Below are 14,883 nucleotides of genomic sequence, written 5' to 3'. Positions count from 1 at the left end.
GGGGTGTGTGTGTGTGTGTGTGTGTATACACACGCATATTTAAATTAATTAGTTTTTGCTAACAGCTTTATTGAGATGTAATTCACTCACTTCAAGTGAATTCAATGGTGAGAGCTGAGTCTTCCCTGAAAGCCAGAATCTTGACAGTCTTCCTCTCACTTACTTTGACTAGACTTCTAGTGCAGTAGTGGGAGCTTCCCTGCTAAGGCCACTCTTTGAAAATTATGACAGTGGTGGATACTGACAGTGCTTTCTCTACCTATTTTTCTCAAGTCCAGAAGTGATTGATTTTAGCTTACCCCAGGATACACTGCTGACCCTGACCTAAGAGTGGATGGGTCAGGCTCCTTCAAGAAGGCAAGCATCACTCTCAAAAGATTCTATACTTGTAAGGAACTGGAAAATGATGGAAAACACACTTCTCGGAATTGATCACCCATCACTAAACAGTGATAAACAGACCAGTTAAAACCCTTCAAAACTGAACTGCCAACCTCTGAATGTAGTGAACTTCCTGTCCTGGCACTGGAGGAATTCAAGCTGAGTTTGGCCAGCCACAATCAGCAATGAGGTGGGAGAGAGCCAGCTTCACGTGCCACTTACTCACCCTAAAATCACCCAACAGGCTCATGGAAGAGCCCTGCAGGATACAGAACTGTGAGGCAGGTCTCTTTTTTTCTGCATAGGGTTGTGTGTAGGGGTTCTTCACCTGGCAGCCAAACTCTATAGAGGGTCCATATGGATTTCAAAAGTGGTCTGTAAATCAAATTGTGTGCAAAGAGCTTTCTGGGGAGATGAGAGTGCACTGTTTTCACCTGAGTCCAAAAAGGGGAAGTCACTTTACTTATAGGATATGAACTTAAGAGTCTAGTGGAAGAAAACTTTATAAACAAGTTAAGCGGTTAACAAACAAACGAACAGTATTAGAAGTTAAACACTTGATAAATGTGAACTGAAAATGGGTAGGTGGGGGAAGCTAAGTGAACTCTGAGGCCCCTTTCACATAGAAGCTTATTCATTCCTTACAGAGAACTCTATCATGTCCCGTGGACGATGATGTAAAAGCAGGGACCGGGACCGGCGGAGCCCCTAGGAGGAGCCCCGGGGCGTACCTGTGAGGACTGTGCGCCGCTTGCACTGCTCCTCCACCCCACCCTGCCTCTTTCCCGTCTGCGTGAAGGGCATCTCGAACATGAAGCGCCGGATGTTATGGGATCTCTCAAAGTCCGTTTTCCTCTCTTGCAATTCTTTTTCATCAAAGAATGGGATCACGTGAGTCACTTGGATATATGCGTACTTGGAATCCAGATCCTTAGGGTTGACCTTCAAAGAAATGAGCAAAATTGAAGATTGGTGCTATTTAAAGAAATCATTCAAACCTGCATAAGCTGTGTTTTTAAGTTTTTCCTAATCAACGTGTTTTTTGTTTTTTGAAAAATTCAAAAATTGAAAAAATAGTATTCATATAACTACCACTTTAGACTCAATAATTGCTAGTATTTTGCTATACTTGTTTAAAATACACGTGTTTATTTATGTAAGTATACCTATACACCTATATGCTGAACTATTTCATATCATGACTTTCAGCCGGCATATCCTAAAAACAATATCATTACCGTACGTAACAAGTTAGCAATAATTCTCTAATACCACCCAATACTCAGCCTACATGAGTGATTTCTCAAATGTCCCCAAGTGTCACTTACAGCTGTTTGTGTTTAAGCCAGAATCTAATCAGTGATCACACTTTTCATTTACTTGCCATGTATCTCTAGTTTTGCTTAATCTAGAGGTATTCTCCACTTTTGTTTTTTTCCATGACATCGATCTCTTTGAAGAAAATAGACTAATTTTCTTATTTCTGGATTTCTCTGGTGGTTTCCAATATTTTTATATATTTCATTAAGAGGGGAAACTTAATTTTTTAATAATATTTGAAAAATTAGATTCCCCAATTATAATTCATACAGCTATGGATTAAATGGGAGCTCTGGTTGCATAGTGGCTAAGGCACTTGACTGCTAACCAGAAGGCTGGCGGTTCAAACCGACCAGCTACTCCTCGGAAGGAAGGTTGGGCATTCCTACTTCCTTAGTGATACTGCCTCGGAAACCCAAGGAGGGGTCGCTATGAGTTGGGGCCGACTCGATGGCAAACAACAACAACAACAACATGGATTAAATAATCTAATACAGGTACAGATTAAGAGACTGTAAGTTTACTTCCTGATTAACTCAACACAGAAATGCTTCTAAACTACATTTCATGATGGAAAATTAAACAGTCATTTTTTTTTCATATAGAAACAAAAGCTAATTAATTTATTAGGAGGGCAAACTAATTTTTCACATTTTAAATTTTATTTAACTTTTGAGAGCAATAAAAAGAGACTTGGAAGAAATGGCTCTGCAGAGAATGCTGAAGACTATATTGGTATTTTAAAGGCAGGCAAATGAATGAAAACACATGGTTTTATTGGTGTCTAAAAGTATTATGCACACTAATGTCTGAAAAACAAAAAATAGATGTGAAAGTTCCTTACACTTTAGAATATGAGAAAATAAATGACCTTTTTATTTCTGTTTTTATAAAAGGCCATCCATCCAACCATTGTAACTTAAATTTTTTTAGCGGAAACAAAGTGAAATGAAACGTTATTGCCTGTTTTTCAAATCATTTTCAAAGTTGTATGTATGATTAGAAAGAAAGGAGGACCTATACTTGGGAGAAAGAGAAAGTCAGGCTCATAGTCTTAACTGCTGTCTCAAGAGCAGAATACATGAGAACCTTGAGAAATGGCTGTTAACGCTCAAGTCACAACTTGACCCAGACAGAGGTTTCCGTTTCAGAGCTAAAAAGACAAACTGGACTTGGGTAATGTGGTCTAAGATGTAAGCAGGTCTTACATCTTATAATAATAATATATTATTATTATAAGATATTATAATATAAACATAATATACATATTATAATATATAACTATTATTAAGAATATATTATATTTTACATCTGTGATAAGGTTGTGTTGAGGTGTCCACTTAAAAATGCACGAACATGTGCTTATAACCCCTCTTCCCTTGTCCAACTCTGTTAAAATGACATTAAAGAATTAACAAGGGCCCAGAAGAGAACAAGGAAACAAAAGTGAATGAGAGATTTCAATGAATTTTTGGAAGACAGAGGGGCTACCTGATGTGACAGCATGGAGAAAGTTATAAGCCATGTGCTCACAGAGAGCTGGTTCACCCCTTAGAAGCCTGGGACGACCACCATTTGCAGTTCCAAAGATAAGGGTTACTATGAGTTGGAATTGACTCAATGATTTTTTTTTTTTTTCCCCTTTTGTTTTCTAAGACAAGGGTGAAGGGGTGAAGTGTGGGGCTGAAAGCAGGATGGGTGGCTGAAAGTCCTCATCTGGAGTGGTGGAACTCCAGATTCCCTCTCCTAGTCTCTATGCCATAAGAGAACATAAGCTGACTCTAGAGAAACTGGTCTGGATAAGCTTTACATGGGTTCAGAAGTCTCATTAGAAAGCAGGGGCCAGGAATGAAGCAGATACAAGGTGATTAAGTATGAGTCTGGACATGACCATCAGCCCTTCTCTCATCCAGAATTCAGCAGTCAGATGCTTGGCCCCCTTCCAGGTCCCTTCCCTAGCTCCCTATGCACTTGGATAGAATGCTGAAGGTTTCTCCTCTAGAGAAAATGAAGAGCCCTAGGAAAGATCTTCCAGACGCTGCGGATCCCAAAGGAAGACTCAGGAGAGAAAAGGAACCATGAAGGATCACTCTAAAATTGTATACTTGAGAAAGAGGCAGGATGTCTATCACTGGCAGAAGGCTGGGCAATAGGAGCATTCTTACTACAGAGAACAGGTGTTCTATCTTTACCCAAGTTTCAAGTAGTAATGGGCCACCCAACTTCTTGGAGAGATCCTGAAGAAAGTGGGCCACATAAATGTACAGGAAAAATGTAGAGGCTCAGAAAGGGATTTCACAGAGCACTATACCAGAGGACAGCCTCTCAAAATATAAAGATGATCTCATTCCCACAAACGTGCTAGCTTATTAGTTCATTCATTGGTCTGTCCATCTGCCTGTCCTTACATCCAACATACAACCAGTCATACAGAGTGCCAGGCACTGTGCTAAGTACAGGGTAAGCATTCAGTAAGTAAGAGAACTGTCAAAGAAAAGTATAGAGGACAATTTTAAACAAGTAATGACAACTTTATTCAAATGCTATTGCCATAGGAAAGAGACTAGAACTAACTGTGAACTCAACTCTGCTGAAACAAAGGGCAGCAGGGTTTTAAAGGTTGGGCTGGGCAGTGGAAAAGTGACAGTGGATGTAAGGGGTTCACTAGGAGGATGGGAGAGTGATTGGCTGAGTTTGCAATTAGGGCTATATAACTTGGAATGCTTTCTTCTGTTATGAACAGGCCACCTGGACCCTGTAAAGGTAGGAGAGAGGGAAAGGGAGATAAGAAACTCCCTATTTTGGCCTCTGGATAATGTAAGAGGGAGAGAGGAAGGTCAGGGGGCCTACAGTTAGGAAGAAGTCTAAGGTTTAGTCAAGGGGAATGAGAAGGCCATCTTGGATCCTACTCTTACCAAACCCCAAAAAACCCAAACTCACTACCATCAAGTCAATTCAACTCATAGCAACCGCTCCTTGGGTTTCCGAGGAACTATCTATGTGGAAGTAGATAGCCCAGTCTTCTAAGAAGTGGCTGCTGGGTTTGAACTGCTAGCCGTCTCGTTAGCAGTCAACTGCCTTAGGTACTATCCCACCAGAGCTCCTACTCTTGCAGTGTTCTCAAATATCTGGACTCAAAATGGTATCTGCTTTCAGACATTAATTATTTTGTAAAATAATCTCTTTTAATAATTATAAAATAAAGATTTGCTTAATGAAGGACATCTGGGGAATACAGAAAGGTGTTGTGGTAGTTAAAGTTGTTGTCAAGTTGGCTGGGTCTGGTTGAGGGGCTGGGCAGCTGGAGGTAGTTAGTCCCCAAAATGAGACTGGCAATCAACCCCATGGTGGAATCTGCCATGAGTAGCTGCTTTAGGGATGTGTCTGCTTCCTGTACATAAGAAGTAGTTTAGGATTGGTCTCTAGCCTTTGGCACGCTTGAACCCTGCCACTTAGCCAAGTTGTTCAACAGCCTGGCATGCCCTGCCAATCTTGGGACTTCTGGACTTGAATTAGTGCCCTGTTGTGCTGTTTGATAACGATGAGACTGTGCCTTTTTACTTGTCAACCTTGGGCTTGTCGGCTTCAGCAGCCAGCAGCCGTTTGAGTGAAGAAAAGCCTCCAGCTTCAGTGGGCCAGGAGCAGGAGGCAGAGCTGAAATCCAAGGTTGAGGGGCTTTCACTCAGCCTCTAGAGCCTGGCACTTTGAACTCAGACTTAAAACCTCCAAAATTTTAAGAGACTAAACTCCTGTTTGTTCAAGCTCTTCCATTTGTGGTATATTCCTGTCAGAGCAGCACCAGGTAACCAGAACAGGTATTAAGAAGAAAAGATAATCCTGTCACCAAAGGCCACACTTCATTTTTGCCCAAGTCTTTTTTTTCCCCATACACATTTATAAATAGATAATATATGACAAATCACAAATAATAAAAGAAAATTACATTGTTACAGAACTTATCTAAACATGGTCATACCTTGCCAGAATCCTGAATCATTTTGACATTTTCAGAACCAAATTTATCAGAGTAAAGTTTAAGGAGTCTTTGAGAAATTTCTGATAGAGGTGTGAGCTTGGGTTCTTTGTAAATATACTCCTTTCCATCTTCATCTTCAAAGAATCCCTGTGACGTAAAACATAATTAGAGCTATCTAAGCCCAAAGCTTACCACCCAGGAAAGGTTCTTTTGTTATAAGAGTTAAAACAAACAAACAAGAATGATTTTTCAAATAAAATCCTATGTAAACACAGGCTTTCCTGATGGGAAGGAAAATGATAATAATGTGAAGTCTGGGTGCAAAGATAAAGAAAGAACACAAAATGTCAAATTTATTCCACAATACTGTCATTAAGTGTTGAGTGAAATGAAAGATTTGGGATTCAAGGCTGTGTTCTCTCAGTCAAGTCTAATGATGGAATTCAGCCTGTTTCACATTCCCAAGAAGCAGAACTCAACAAAAATGTTCAGTAGCATGCTGGAGGCGGGTCTCAGCAACGCTCCCATTTACAAATGATGTTTAGGGTATAAAATCTGAAGCATTCAGGTCTGGAGAACTTTGAGCAGAAGTTAGATGAAGTTACGTGAACTTCTGTCTGCTTTACTAACAAGAAAAATATTCAAGCCTGTAATACACTATCAGAAAATGTTTTCACTGCCACCAGTCACCCTCTGTTTTAGCACCAGCCTTGTTTGAACACAACAAGGCTTACAATTACATGGGAAGTGAAAAAGGTTGAAAGTTAAAAAGTCCAAATCAGGGTTAATATTTGAAATAAAATTTTTAAAAAATTTCTCATCGAAAATAAGAGAAATGGTGAAAAAAAAAAAAAACAGTGGATAAACAACAACAACAAAAAGCAAGCTAACATGAAACAAAAAACACCCACATCAAACTAGGAGTTTAGATGCAGTAATTTCACTACATTACTTGCTTTTTAAGCATTTCCTGTAATTACCTCCACATCTGTTTCACTGTCTGTAAACTGGTATTGCTATAAAGTTATAGAAGACAATAACAGAATAAATTGAAGTTATATAGTGCTCATAAAAAACCACACACCCTAAATAAATGTATTATCATTTATATCATTTAATAATGTTAGAGATTTGAAGGTTAAAATTTAAGTTAAATGAATCTTTCGTATAGGGCTGCTGAACTATTACAATGGTAAATGTACTTGTGGAGATATTATATTACAAAAGATAAAGACGCACAGGCACAAAGGAAACCAGGAAGTCTTAATTTTGGTTTAAAACATGCAGCACAGACGTGTAAGGAAATGGGTGATTTATTTCTGTAAATGGAATAAAATGTTAAGTTTTTTTGAGTGTTTAATGACTAGACAGTATACATACAGACTTGTAAAGGAAACTTGCAAACCACACTGAAGTACCAAAGATGCCGCAAAGAATGTCTTATGGAGGGAGAACTTACCGCTGCCTTAAGAAAGTAATAAAGAAAAAACAGGAAGAAAGAAAAAAAAAAAAGCAGAAAGTTTACTGAGGAAGGTAAGAATCATACTAAATATGACAAATTCATCAAATTAGCATTTATAGAGGTTAAAACAAAAAATTTACAAAATCTAACCTTATAGAGTTAAAAAAAAAAAAAAAAAAAGACATGTCAGCCTACAAAAAGGAGAGGCAGGGCTCACCTGCCCAAAGAAGGCCACTCGGAAGTAGGTGCCCAGGAGCCTGCGGCCTGAATGCATGACCTCAGTCACCTTGCTGTAGGCCCGGTGCAGTGTGTCATACAGATGGGCCAGCCTCTGGAAGTAAGAATACTCATGTCTTTCCACTTGTAAAAAAGTACAATCAATTTTTAAATAACAGTTATACATGATGAGATAGGTAAAAATTCCTTAGATTTGAGTGAAACATCAACAATATATTTATATATATATAAATTTTTATTGTGATCTGAAAGTTTCTAGAACGAATTAGTTTTCCATTCAACAATTCATACACTGTTTTGTGACATTGATTGCAGTCCCCACAGTGTAGCAGCATTCTTCCTACTTCCTCCATTTCTCGTGTCCATTCATCCTTCTTTCCTATCCCTCCCTGCCTTCTGAGCTTTGTCCCTACGCAAAAGCTGCTTTTTTGATTTCATATGATTGACTGTTCTAATGGTACGTACCTCTCTAGTGTTACTGTTCACTGTATAGGCCTGTCTAAAACTATTTTTTTTTTTTTACTGCATAATTTATAGATTTTTTTAATTGTGGCAAATATATGTGTAACAAAACATTTGCTATTTCAACATTTTTTACATATACAATTCAGTGACATTGCGTTCATCATGTCATTCAACCATCATCACTATGCTTCCAAAATTTTTCCATCACCCTTAACAGAACATCTCAGTGTGCCCAAAGCAGCGAGTCCCCCTTTCTTATTTCCACCCATCCAGCCCTGGTATGGTGGTTAAGTTTGTGTGTCAACTTGGCTGGGCCTGGTTGAGTGGCTGGGCACCTGGATGTAGTATTCCCCATGATGAGACTGGTAATCAACTCCATGGTGGGATCTTCTGGGAGTAGCTGAGTAGCTGCCTTTGGGTATGTGGTCTGCTTCCTGTATATAAGAAACAGCTTTGGGAATGGTCTCTAGCTTGTGGCATGCTTGAACCCTGCCTGTAGCCATGTTGTTGTTCAGCAGCCTGCTATGCTCTGCTAACCTTGGGACTTTCTATAGACTTGAATTAATGACCTGCCATGTGGTTTGGTAACATCAGGACTGTGCCATTTTATTTGTCAACCTTGAGCTTGTTAGCCTCAGCAGCCAGAAGCTGCCTGAGTTAAGAAATGCCTCTAGCTTCAGTGAGCCGGGAACAAGAGGCACAGCTGAAGCCCAAAGTCGAAGGGCTTTCACCCAGTGCCTAGAGCCTGGCACTTGGAACTTGGACTTCTAACTTTCCGAACTGTAAGAGAATAAACTCCTGTTTGTTAAGGCCATCTCATTTGTGGTATATATTCTTGTCAGAGCAGTAGTAGGTAACCAAAACACCTGGTAACCACTAATAAACTTTAGTCTTTATACACTCACCTATTCTAGATATTCAAGTGGTATCATGCAATATTTGTGACTGTCTTATTTCACTTAGCACAATGTTTTCAAGGTTCATCTACATTATAGCATGTGTCAGGACTTCATGTCTCTTTGTGACTGAGTAATATTGTATTGTTTATATATATACACCACATTCATCTACTTGTCTTATTGATGGACATATTTAGGCTGTTTCCACCTTTGGCTATTGGGAATATTGCTGCAATGAGTGTTGGTATACAAGTTGCAGTGATATTGTTGAATTATAATCCTTCCTATTCAAAGGTCTAGCCTGCATATGATAACCTGGGAACCTTGGATTTTTAGGAGGTAAGATTTTCCACATTATAGTAAGCAAATTCTGTCTTCAAGTTAACATGAATTGTTAGAGATGGAGAAGTTCTATGATGACATTTTTAGGCTTTGCTTTCCTATGACTCCACTTGACTTCTAAGAGGTTTGGACTACCTCCCCAGTCCAGGAAGAATGGAAGGGACACTGTTTTCTTTTCCCAGACCAGTGACGCATGGAAGAGATCTGAGGAAATGGACACCTGGTGATTACAAAGCTCTGTTCCGTGGAACCGTTAAAAAGTGGAGTGCCAAGGTGGTAACCCTTGTTTGCAATGTGTAGAAGTAGAGCCATGTTTGTATGATGGCCTGGTGACGCTTTGAGGGTGGGGACTGGTGATCAACTCCAGTGCAATGTGGATGGACAAAGACCACCTGCTCACCACTACACCATGGCCTCCTTGCTCTTTTTGCATGTAAGTAGGTCTGCAAGTAAATGTCTCTCCACTGTCCTCTCAACTAGGGGAAGAAAACAAATCACTCAGGTACCTCAAAATCCCTCCGCTTCTCGTAAATGGGGATGATGAGTTTATAGATGTCAGCAATCAGCTCATAGCGCTCAGCCTTCCACAGTCCATCTGCACACTGCTCTAGGAGCTCCATCAGCACGTCCTAATCACAGAGCAAGGGCCCCAGTCAGAAAAGAGTGTTAGGAGGGTGGGGGACACAACAGTGCATTTCCTTTCATAATGGGTAACTAGTAAGAAGGCTGGGAAGGAAATAATATACAGAAGACTTCGAAATACACAGCAATTTAAAATACTAACTTCCACACTTTTAACAGTTAACCATTATGTTCTTTTCTAAGGAGCCATTTTTTCAGTCATGTTTATAAGCAAAAATGAAAAAAGGCCACATTACAATGACTGTGTAACAGTGACTTGTATGGGAAAAACCTGACATTCATAGCTTCACTCAGGCTGAACAGAAAACTGTTCAGTTTTCTTTTATAAAGGTAATTTAGAAAAAAAAAAATCCTTTTTGAGGAACAATGGCAATGCTGCGACATGGTCACTAAGCATATGATGTCAATCCTAAGTAAATAATTCACAGTAATTTAGTGATGGAGGAGGCACTGTGCTGCCTCACCAACATCCTCTCCTCCTTTCCTGCCAGTATAGAATCCTTAAACTTTGAAGGACGCTAACACTATCTATGGCTCAAGAGTTAACACATATGGCTCAGATTTAAATTAATAATCCTATCTCTTGACCAGTCACTGCTTCATCATGGGTGGGCATGTGACCTACACTGGCCAATTGGTGAATTTTAGGACCTCAGCTTGGAATGTGTGGACACAGTGCTTGTACCAGACAGGACATAATAGATAGCATGCAGCTTTGACTGGAGCTGGCACCCATCTCAGAGTGCCTTTTTTTTTTTTTTTTTTTTTAAAAAAAAAGCAATTTACAAGTTCAATACAAACCATCTACATTCATCCTTCATCCCTAAAAGGCTCATTCCCAGTAGAAATATATACCAGTAAAAACGTTCTCATAAAGGAGAAGGGGGGAGAAGACATCCTCCCATCTCCCCCCCAAAAAAGAAAAAGTGTGTCACTGATAACTTTTTAATCATTTGGACTCACCACCATTGACGTTATTCTCTTTGTGGAATTTCTTAATGTGAGTCAATGGAACTCTGGTGGTACAGTGTCTGAGGCATTTGACTGCTAAGCAGGAGTTTGGTGGTTCAAATCCACCAGCCACTCTCAGGAAGGAAGATGGGGCAATCTACTTCTGTAAAGATTTACCACCTCAGAAACCTGGAGGGGGTCGCCATGAGTCAGAATCAACTTGATGGCCGTGAGTTTGGTTTTTTGGTTTTTAATGTGACTCAATATTCAACCTTTACTGTTTAAGCTCTTTGGAGTGGGGTTTCACTAATGATGTTCACTACATTTTCACATCTTTACATGTCATCTGTATACCTTTAGTAAAATATCTGTTCAAATCTTTTGCTCATATCTCTACTTGATTGTTTATTTTCTTATTAGGTCTTGAGAGTTCTTTATATATATTAAACGTTCTTTATCATATATATGTATTTTGCCAAAATTTCCTCCCAAATTATAGTCAGTCTCTGGATTTTCTTAACAATGTCTTTTGATAAGCAGAAGTTTTTAATTTTGATGAAGTCCAAATTATCAATTTTTACTTTGTGGATTGTGCTTTGTGTATTAACAGCAAAGAAATATTTATCCAAACAAATTCACAAAGATTTTTCCTGTGTTTTCTTCTAGAAGTTTTATGGTTTTACATTTAGCTCTATGATCCATTCTGAGTTATTTTTTAATATGGTGTGATGTATGGGCCAAAATGTTTTTCCTCTTTTTTTTGCATATAGATGTCTAATTGTTCTAGCACCATTTGATGAAGGACTATCCTTTGAACCTGTCAAAAAATCAATTGAGAATAAATGTATGGGTTACTGCTGGCCTTTCTGTTCTGTCCCACTGATTGATGTGTCTATCCTAGTAGCAACATACCATACTGTCTTGATTACTACTGTAGCTTTAAAGCACAGTTTCTCCACATTGACTATTGATATTTTAGGCAGGGCATTTCTTTGTTATGTGGGTTTTCCTGTGCACTGCAGAATATTTAGCAATATTTAGCAATTATATGCCAGAAGCAACCCCCTCTCCCCTCTCAGGTAGTGATAATAAAAATATTTGCACACATTGCCAAATGTCCCTGAGGGAGCAGGGAGGGGAGCCAAATTTCAGCCTGTTGAGAACCACTGCTTTAGAGTAATATCGAAATCAAGTAGGGTGAGTATTAACTTTTGCAAAGTGGCTTTGGCTATTCTGGTTCCTTTGTTTTTTTTTCATGTAAATTTAGAATCAGTTTGCCAATGTCTACAAAAATTCTAGGTGAGATTTTCATTGGGAGTGCTCTGAATCTATAAATCAATTTAGGGAAAATTGACCTGTTAACAATATTAAGGCTTCAAGCCATGTATTTAAGTCTTCTTTGTTTTCTTTCATCAGTGTTTTAGCACTGAGATAGATACAGATTTATACCTAAATATTTCACTTTTATAAATTTTTTTTTTTATTGTGATTTGGGTGAAAGTTTACAGAGCAAATTCACTTTCCATACAGCAGCTCACATACACTTTGTGTCATGACATTGACTACAATTTACCACAATGTAACAGCTCCCCTCCCACTTCTTCCCCATAGTTACCTCTTCCCTGTGTCCTTCCCTCCATGCACTATTGCCCCCTGAGCTATCTCTCTGTGCATACACAGCCCTTCTTTCTCCCATGATTGATCTCTCCAAGGAATGTATCTACCTAATGTATATGTTCAACTTATATGCCTGTCTTTTGTTTGGCTAGAAGCCACAGGAGTGGGTTCAATTCCAGACTTGAAAGGCAGCTAGGGGCCACAATCTCAGTGATTCCATCAGGTGCTATCAGAACAGCAAACCTGGTCCTTTTTTTTTTTTAATGATTTTGAATTTTGTTCCACATTGTTCTCCTACTCTGTCCATGATCTCCTCCCACATAGATCCCCCTCCGAGTGGTTGACAGTGGTAGCTGGGCACTATCTAGTTCTTCTGGTCTTATAGTTGTATGGGCTGAGGATCACGTGGTATACCAGCTGCTTGGACTAATTTCCACGCATCTTTGGTTTTCTTCATTTTTCTTTGCTCTGGACAAGGACAGACACAACATTGTATCAAGATGGCCGCTTATAAGCTTTTAAGATCCCAATCGCTACTCACCAAAGTAGGAGGTGTAGCAATGTTTTTGTGTAGTATATATTATGCCAATTGAGCTCGGTGTACCCTGCAATCATGGTCCTGAGCCCACAGGTCCAACTATTCACTCCCTCTGGATAGCTAGCTGTGGCTAAGAATATTTCACGTTTTTTGATGCTTTTGTAAATAGTACTGTTTTTAAATTTCTTCCCCCCTCCCCAAGGAAAAGGTTTCGTTTGAATAAGACTGAAAGTCACCCATCATATTTGTTCCTAGGAATTTTATGAAATAATTACTAACAATATAGTGAAACTGTGGTAACAAGAATGATTGATTTTTTTGTATATTGGTCTTACAGCCCAAGACCCTACTAAATTCACTTATTAGTTTGGTACATTTATTGGAATCTTCTACGTAGATAATTAAGTCTTATGTGAGTAGCTAGAATCCCCAGTACAATGCTGAATATTCAAAAAACCAAAACCAAACTCACTGCCATTGCGTTGACTAGAGTTACAAGGCTCTAACTCTTTATGAAAGCAGACCACCCTATACCAATCATGAAACTCATTTGTATAACTGAACTCTGTACCAATGCTTATAAAAAGATAAACCAGTCAATTCATACTTTCATCAGAGGTGCCATTAAGTGAAAACCCTAAAGACAGATATTTGTAGCAACCACCATAACAGCCATAGATGAAGAAGAAATTAGAAAAGGTTCCAAAACCATCTCTTGTTCTTGTGCACTTAAATTATGAAGATGTGCATCTTTCTTAGTTTCTACTTATTTGTTGAGTTCTCAGCTATCACTCCACCTGAAAATAAGAACTAACCTACACAACAGTCAAATAGTGATGCCTTTGAAAGGCAATTCTACAGAAGTTCTGATAGTAAACACCAAGACATTTTTTCTAAATGGTCAATACACCCAAAGAACTGTAAGTAAAAACTGGTTTAAAACAAAACAAAACAAAAAAAACCCTCAATCGACTTTATGTATCTGGAAATGACAGTTTATGAAATTAAAAACCAAACTCACTACCATTGAGTTGATCCCTCCTTGGGTTTCTCAGGTGGTATCTCTATAGAAGTACATTGCCTAATCTTCTTTCCAAGTAGTGGCTGGTGGATTTGAACCACCAGCCTTCTGGTTAACAGTCAAATGCTTTAGGCACTAAGCCACCAGAGAGCTCCCATCTTAAAAAGATCTCAGTGCACCACACTCAAAAGCCATTGAGGAAGTTGTTTTAAGTGGGATTAATCATTTCCACATTTAAATGTGCCACAGCAATGCAACAGTGGGCACTGAGCACCAGTCTGCAGAATGGCATACAAAGCTGTGTTTGTGTGTGAGTGTGTATCAGAATGCCTGTATGTATTTGTGTTTATATAGGGCATTTAAAAATTTTTCATTTAAGTACCATTTGTTCCATCTTAGAATAACTAATTTAACCAACCTTACCTACAAAGCCAGGTGTTTTATCTATTATCTACCATTTGGGAATAACTGTCAATATGTGACCTGGCTTACATGACCAGCTTATTATCATGGTATAATTCAGTGTTTCCATTAAATCATCATTTCTCAAGATACAATTGAGGACCACCTGCATCAGAATGATAATCCATTAAAATGCAGATTCCTGGGCCCACACCCACCCCAAATGAATCCAGGGGTGGGGGTGAGGGTGGTGGGTATAAGTATGTCACTATTTGTGACAGGAATCTAAGTAATTCCTAAGTACACTAAAGTATGAAGACTTCTGCACTAGGTGAAACTTTGAGGCAGGTACTTATACATCCCATGCTAGCAAACAGCACACAGCTAGTTTATAGAATAAAGCAACATACACATTAATGTAGAACTTTCCAGATTACAAAGAACTCAGCCAACTTCCAATTCAGACTCTAAGGGACTATGGTTTAGGTGTTTTTTCTCAAGCAGCAGCAAGCCTGAGAAGCAGCAGAGTTGGTTAGAGTACAAAACACATCTTGTTCACCATTTTATTTCCAGCACCTGGCTCAGCATCACACTCAGTAAATATTTGCAAAATGAAGCAATGTGCTATGT

The 14,883-nt window shown here is 38.9% G+C and overlaps 1 protein-coding gene across 1 annotated transcript in view; it reads right to left on the bottom strand.

Moving 5' to 3' along the window:
- DOCK9 (dedicator of cytokinesis 9) overlaps positions 1–14,883 on the bottom strand; it is a 294,626-nt gene that overhangs the window by 14,483 nt on the left and 265,260 nt on the right. Inside the window, exons 43-47 of the mRNA XM_042781963.1 lie at positions 9,589–9,711; positions 7,357–7,470; positions 6,658–6,693; positions 5,678–5,824; positions 1,113–1,323 (exon numbers count right to left, since the gene is read on the bottom strand). Of these exons, the coding sequence (XP_042637897.1) occupies positions 1,113–1,323; positions 5,678–5,824; positions 6,658–6,693; positions 7,357–7,470; positions 9,589–9,711 (631 nt within the window). The remainder of the gene's footprint in view (positions 1–1,112; positions 1,324–5,677; positions 5,825–6,657; positions 6,694–7,356; positions 7,471–9,588; positions 9,712–14,883) is intronic.

The sequence above is a fragment of the Orycteropus afer genome, unplaced genomic scaffold (genome assembly GCF_000298275.1).
Source record: "Orycteropus afer afer isolate SDZICR_OR568_19922 unplaced genomic scaffold, OryAfe1.0 scaffold00206, whole genome shotgun sequence".
Lineage (NCBI taxonomy): Eukaryota > Metazoa > Chordata > Mammalia > Tubulidentata > Orycteropodidae > Orycteropus > Orycteropus afer.
This window is presented reverse-complemented; position numbering and strand designations above follow the sequence as displayed.